Below are 6,707 nucleotides of genomic sequence, written 5' to 3'. Positions count from 1 at the left end.
ATACTGATTTAAAAATTAAATATAATCTTGTTTCTTCTCTCCTTGTTGTGTCATTAATGAAAGTTATAACCGTTTTTAAAGATGTCTGGTCTTATTAAGAGGGATAAAAACATATCCTGTTAGATGGAACATTTGTGAATCACATTTGTTAAATGTACTTTGTACTTTTGCTTTTGTTGTTTTTTGCTACAGCAGCAGCACCTGGATCCAACAGTTCTTCTACCAACCCCCCCAGTACAACCACATCAGAAGCATCTGGATCCAACAGTTCTTCTACCAACCCCCCCAGTACAACCACATCAGAAGCATCTGGATCCAACAGTTCTTCTACCAACCCCCCCAGTACAACCACATCAGAAGCACCTGGATCCAACAGTTCTTCTACCAACCCCCCCAGTACAACCACATCAGAAGCACCTGGATCCAACAGTTCTTCTACCAACCCCCCCAGTACAACCACATCAGAAGCATCTGGATCCAACAGTTCTTCTACCAACCCCCCCAGTACAACCACATCAGAAGCACCTGGATCCAACAGTTCTTCTACCAACCCCCCCAGTACAACCACATCAGAAGCATCTGGATCCAACAGTTCTTCTACCAACCCCCCCAGTACAACCACATCAGAAGCATCTGGATCCAACAGTTCTTCTACCAACCCCCCCAGTACAACCACATCAGAAGCATCTGGATCCAAGACTACTACTACCAACTCCCCCAGTACAACCACATCAGAAGCATCTGGATCCAAGACTACTACTACCAACTCCCCCAGTACAACCACATCAGAAGCATCTGGATCCAAGACTACTACTACCAACTCCCCCAGTAGAACCACATCAAAAGCATCTGGATCCAAGACTACTACCACCAACTCCCCCAGTACAACCACATCAGAAGCATCTGGATCCAAGACTACTACTACCAACTCCCCCAGTAGAACCACATCAAAAGCATCTGGATCCAAGACTACTACTACCAACTCCCCCAGTACAACCACATCAGAAGCATCTGGATCCAAGACTACTACTACCAACTCCCCCAGTAGAACCACATCAAAAGCATCTGGATCCAAGACTACTACTACCAACTCCCCCAGTACAACCACATCAGAAGCACCTAGATCCAAGACTACTACTACCAACTCCCCCAGTACAACCACATCAGAAGCATCTGGATCCAAGACTACTACTACCAACTCCCCCAGTAGAACCACATCAGAAGCATCTGGATCCAGTGGTGGCGTTGGGGTACCGGGTTGGGGAATTGCTCTGCTGGTCCTGGCGGCTCTGGTTCTGCTGGCGCTGCTCTTGCTGATTGTCGCACTGGTGAGTCGGGCTGAAAAAACATCACGTGTCTCTTGTATTGTCTTTCTGAGGTGTACGAAGCAGTCTTTGAGAGCAGAACCATTTAAAATGCTTGCTGGTCTTCTGCAGCTGGTGTGGCTCTGCTGCTTCAGGGGACGAAGCAGCCACTTCAGTCCCTACAACAACCTGAGCAACAACGACGGCGTCCCTCTGTACACCACGCACACCCGCTTCGACGGGCCCGGCAGGAGGAACTATGTGAGTCTCTCCTCTCAGAGAACATTTTGGGGGGGAGGGTGTCCTCACAAGGGACAAGTGAATGTCCGCACACATGGACACATGGACAAAGTAAATGTCCCCACTAGGACACTCACTCAGAGACAGGACAGAGTGTGCGAATCTCTCTCTGGGCGTGTGTGTGTTGACTTAATGAAAGAGTCATTATTCATCTTTTTGTGTTAAAGGCGTCACGGTCAACATTTACACAGGAAACGTGGGGCCGATGGTTGTGTAATATCAGAATTATTTAATGGACACTTGGTCCTGTTGTCCATATGTTCTCATATTTTATTTTATAGTTTTTCTGGCTCTTCTTTGGTTGTAATGTCCAATGAAACGCTGAGACAATACTTTTGAATGAACAATGTGGTCTCTTATCTTAGTCTCTGTATCTTTGGGTGTTTTTGATTGTGTGATTAATGTCTTACAGGAAGAAATGGACAAAGCCATGAAGAACAGGACGGGGACGTACGTGGTTAACCATTAATCGTGACATCATCTAATCCTGTATTTTTATTTTACATAGTATACTGGTATACTATTTCTTTTGTTTTTTAAAACGAATTTGAATCCTTTTTGATTTTACCAAACTTCATTTACAATTCATCTCACAGCTGTTTCATATTGTGGTTAAAGCACCATGAGGCTTCGTATTTAAAAATACAATAAAATAAACGATGGAGGGATTGCAACAAATTTTGCTTTTCTGGTTACAAAAGACACTTTTCACAAAACCCTCACTAATACAGGTGAAACTCGAAAAATTAGAACATCGTGCAAAAGTTCATTTATTTCAGTAATTCAACTTAAAAGGTGAAACTAATATATTATATAGACTCATTACAAGCAAAGTAAGATATTTCAAGCCTTTAATTTGATATAATTTTGGATGATTATGGCATACAGCTTATGAAAACCCCAAATTCAAAATCTCAGAAAGGTTTTGGCAGTGTGGGCAGGTGTCAAGTCCTGCTGGAAAATGATGATCCATAAAGCTGAAACTTCTGTTGAATGGTCAGTAAAAAGAAATAATCCATTCATAGTTATATTTGAATTATTTTGGTGATTCATTTGAATTTCTTTTGATTTCATTAATTTTTTTTAACTTGGCGGTTGGTGCCTGACGGCACATTGTGAGACAATCTAGTGCAAGATAGTGTTCTATTTAAACATTTAGAAAATAAAATACAGGCTATGGGGGATATAGAATAAACAATTTAAAAATAAAGGAAAGAAGGAATTTTAATTTAAAAAAAAAAAAATGTAAGTTACAAATAAATAAGTATATTTTTGACTTTTTTTCATGACATCTTTTGATTAAATATTTTCAGAGCTTCTACAAAAAATGTCACCATAAAATATAATATTTTCTAAGATTTTACGACCAAACAAAGCGTGGTTCGTTGTTTTGTCTCCCGGTTCTTTCTCAACACCTGAGACGGCGAGAAGAGACTCGTTAGTCCTGACTCACATGAGAACAGAGACCCGTCATTTCCGCAATTGGAACAGCAGCTGACTCGATGACGTCACCACGTCAGACGGTCTTGCTAACGTATAGTTCTATAGTTTCGACTTTCTTAAGTCATAATTTCGACTTTCTTACCCTTCTTATTTTTGTGGCGGAAATGGGCTTCAACAGAGAAAGGGCCCCGGTCACAGAGTGATGGAGCTGATAGGGACACAAAGAAAGTGGGCGGGACTAAGATCCTTTTACTGGATGTGTGAGTCACTCAAAACAATCCGTCAGTATTTTATACTTCATGAGATCAGAATCATTGATCCAGGTTCACATGAAATTATTGATCTATGCTGACTTTTTTAAATGAGATAATAATTATAATACTAATATATACATATATATATATATAGATATATATATATGAAAAATCTGATGCATTTGTTTGCAGACTGGAAATGAATATTGAGGGTTATATATTTAATGAGACAACCCATTTGATAACATACAAACTGTGTTACTAGTTATTAAGTCTAGTTAGTTATTATATGCAGAGTAGTTTTGATATATACTAATTACAAAACAAATCCAAAAGTAAATAATTTCCAATTCATTCAACCCCATTTTCAGGAATTAGGTTCTGGTGGAGAAAAAGGTCATTGATTTATTTATTTAGAAAATATAAACTTTTACAAAAACAGGAATCAGCCACCTATATACACACAATGTGAGCTTTTATTTTGGAAAATGTGAATCTCCACAGTGTCCCCGCCCCCTGCTGGAGGCCTCCGGCGTTACAGCTTTGTCTTCTGTAAAGGTAAAGGAGATGCTGTTCGTTAGGGGTCAGGGGTCAGAGGTCGTATGTCCTCCAGGCTCTTCAGCCACAGCTCCAGGGCGAACTTGGTCCCGGTGCTGACCCGCTCCACGTCCGGCCCGCAGGCCGGCGCCCGGCCCACCAGAACCTCCAGAGGCACAGCGGCCTCGCTCAGAGCTCCATCGGAGGACACCTGAGACACACTGGGGACACAGCGGGAGGTCAAAGGTCACGGGGGACACAGCTTTAACTCTGATCATAATAATTATTGTCTTTACTATGATTGTTATGGTTCTCATAATCATTAATATTATACAATACAACGGGTGTCCTACCTGACACTGCCCTGCAGTGGGACGTGTCCGTCCTCTGCGTCCACTGAGGACACCACGACCCCCACCAGCCGCCTGTCGGCCCACAAACAGGCGCTGACCTCAGCGGGAGACGGGCTCAGAGACGCCTGGAGACGAGCAGAGGACACAAATCGGATGACTTAACGTCCTCTGATGGACGGACCGAGGACAGGGACCAGGCTCAACTCACCTGAAGCTGCAGGTGAGACAGACGAGACAGCAGCAGCATGTAGACCACAATGTGATGTCTCTGAGGGAGACCTCTGGACAGCATGGGAGGATACACCGACTGACGGGACGAGAGGACAAGACATGAGGGCAAAGAGGATGAGAGGACAAGAGGGCAGGAAGACATGAGGACATGACAATGATAGGACGAGAAGAGGACAGGATTAGACATGAAGACAAAAGGATGGGAGGACAAGAGGATCAGAGGACGAGAAGACAGTAGGAAGACAGACTGTGTCTTTTGTCACCACTAGTACATTCATTAAAGCTGTTTAAGGATTTTTACTCTACTGAATGTAATAGCATCCATACAGTGTGGTATTAGTACTTTTACTACCATAAAGGACCGGAATACTTCGTCCTCTCGTGTCTCCTGTCTGTCTCACCTCCCAGAGTCCCAGTATCTTTGGAGACACTCCCTCCGGTTCCAGCTCCAGTCCAGTCTCCTCCTTCAGCTCCCGGAGGCCGGCTTCCAGCAGCTTCAGGAAACAACAAGCTTTTATTCTGGCGGGATACTTTATATGAGGAGAAGAACTGAGGAGAAGAACTGATTTACCGTCTCATCGGGCTCAAGATGGCCGCCTGCAAGGAAAGAAAAGCCAGGAAACAAAATAAAATAAAAAAAAGTCATGTGACGATTACAAGGCGTTAATCAACGTAACGCTGCAGCCTCCGTTTCCCACAATGCAACTGGCCCCAGTGAGCTCACACCTGGCGGGACCCAGACGTTGGGAAAAATACGAAGCTCCTTTGCGCGCCGTGTCAACAGCACCCTCCGATTGGCCGTCTGCAGGATGATGGCCACGCCCACGTCGACGCCGCGCCGCTGGACGTCCAATGGGATCGCGGCCGACTGCGTGACTGACAGGTGTTTGATGGGACAGAAGGCGGGCCTCTGGGAGACGTGAATATTGAAGAAACATGTTATGTACCGTTGTTTGAGGCCTGTCCCCAGCGGGGGACATTGTCCCCTCTCAGCTGTCCACAGCACTCTACAGTGGAAGTGAGGCTCTTAAACTGTGGGGATTCTTGACTAGTTTCTTTGAGTCTTGAGAACACATTTTATGCGAAGGTGAAACTTCTAAATAGGACGTATTTAGCGTCTGACCTTCAGAGGCGTCCCCCGTCCTCCGGCTCCTCTGGAGAGGACAAACTGTCTCCGATCCAAAGAGCAGCTCACCTCCACCTCGTCGTCTCCTCCGTCGCTGAAGTGACCCGTCACGCTCTGACAACACCAGGCGAAGAGGACGAGATGTAAACAAACAAGGAGAAGGAGAAGCTGTTGAAGGAGAGAAGGTGGACGTGTGCGAGGTTGACCTGGACAAACTGAGCTCGCTGAGGCGCTGATTGGTCCTTGCAGACGTGGACCAGGACCCTCCTCACTTTGTCCATCCTGCGTCCTCACCTGGAGGACAGGTAGGGGTATCCTCTGTGGACACCTAGTCTAAAGGGGGAATACAAGTGACAAAGCAGCTTTTGAGGGAACCGTGGAGGTCAATAAGTAAGAAACGAACAAAATGAGTTCACCAGAGAAAATAATAAATCCTGTCTATTTATGAAATAAAATCATTAAATACACTGACTGATTAATTAAGATAATAATGTGTATTTAGGATGTATTTAATGGCACTATTCCATTGGGACATATTTATATATTACTGGCTTCGTGGCTCAGATTTAGTTAAATATTTGAAAGATATTTTCGCTCCATGTTGACAAATCCATTAAATCGAACATGAACTGAATCCTGATCGGTGTTAAGACATCTTGTCTTCTCTATGATCATCTACATCTCTAACGTAACCCTAGATAATGATGTTTAATGTTTGATTCAGGTGGGCCACTGACTGGAACAGCACCTGCATGTTGCTAGTTACCTGGCTAGCTCGCTAACAGCTATCTTTTCACCGGTAGTCTGGTTTCTAGCTACATGCTAACTGCTAGCTAGCTAGCTTGATAGCTTGCTGCTAGGGTAAACAGAGACCTTGCGGGACTGAACTTTTCACAAACATCAAAGGACTTCAGCTACTAGTAAACTCATTTAACAAATGTTCACTTATAGGGGATAAAGAAGAGTTTTCCACATCGACCTCCACAGATTTTAATATCCGCGTGCACACTAGTGTGCACAATAACACACGATAGCGAGAAACTGTAGCAACCTACTGGATACGAGTCAAGCTAACGGCCGGCAGCTTCTTTACAACATTCTGCATCCGGTTAGAATGTTATCTGCATCCGGTTAGGACGCTCAGAATAAAAGCCTTGAT

At 44.1% G+C, this 6,707-nt stretch overlaps 1 protein-coding gene across 4 annotated transcripts; it reads right to left on the bottom strand.

Annotated features, from left to right (window-relative positions):
- Positions 1–3,692: 3,692 nt before the first annotated feature.
- On the bottom strand, positions 3,693–6,687 carry nudt17 (nudix (nucleoside diphosphate linked moiety X)-type motif 17). Of its 4 annotated transcripts, none has more exons than XM_037453041.2 (9): positions 6,604–6,687; positions 5,755–5,881; positions 5,546–5,662; positions 5,149–5,332; positions 4,994–5,019; positions 4,824–4,916; positions 4,400–4,498; positions 4,192–4,316; positions 3,693–4,059 (listed from the first exon to the last, which is right to left on the bottom strand). In XM_037453041.2, the coding sequence occupies exons 2-9, from the start codon at positions 5,827–5,829 to the stop codon at positions 3,879–3,881; spliced, it is 900 nt and encodes a 299-aa protein (XP_037308938.2). In that variant the 5' UTR covers positions 5,830–5,881; positions 6,604–6,687; the 3' UTR covers positions 3,693–3,878. The 4 variants fall into 4 exon arrangements, with proteins under 4 accessions (XP_037308938.2, XP_062421692.1, XP_037308939.2 ...); XM_062565708.1 differs by having other exon boundaries at positions 5,755–5,876; positions 6,604–6,629; XM_037453042.2 differs by lacking the exon at positions 6,604–6,687 and adding an exon at positions 6,315–6,597.
- Between the last annotated feature and the right edge of the window lie 20 nt (positions 6,688–6,707).

Source organism: Pungitius pungitius, chromosome 11 (assembly GCF_949316345.1).
Source record: "Pungitius pungitius chromosome 11, fPunPun2.1, whole genome shotgun sequence".
Classification (NCBI taxonomy): Eukaryota; Metazoa; Chordata; class Actinopteri; order Perciformes; family Gasterosteidae; genus Pungitius; species Pungitius pungitius.
The sequence above is the reverse complement of the archived record's forward strand: the minus strand, read 5'-3'. Positions and strand labels throughout refer to the sequence as shown.

What these genes read in the sequence shown, in the direction of transcription:
- nudt17 (XM_037453041.2), bottom strand. Translation starts at nt 5,829, where the DNA reads ATGGACAAAGTGAGGAGGGTCCTGGTCCACGTCTGCAAGGACCAATCA. An exon ending in GACGGGGGACGCCTCTGAAG is followed by an intron (nt 5,333 to 5,545) that starts GTCAGACGCTAA and finishes CACGTCTCCCAG; the next exon opens with AGGCCCGCCTTCTGTCCCAT. An exon ending in CAACGTCTGGGTCCCGCCAG is followed by an intron (nt 5,020 to 5,148) that starts GTGTGAGCTCAC and finishes CTTTCCTTGCAG; the next exon opens with GCGGCCATCTTGAGCCCGAT.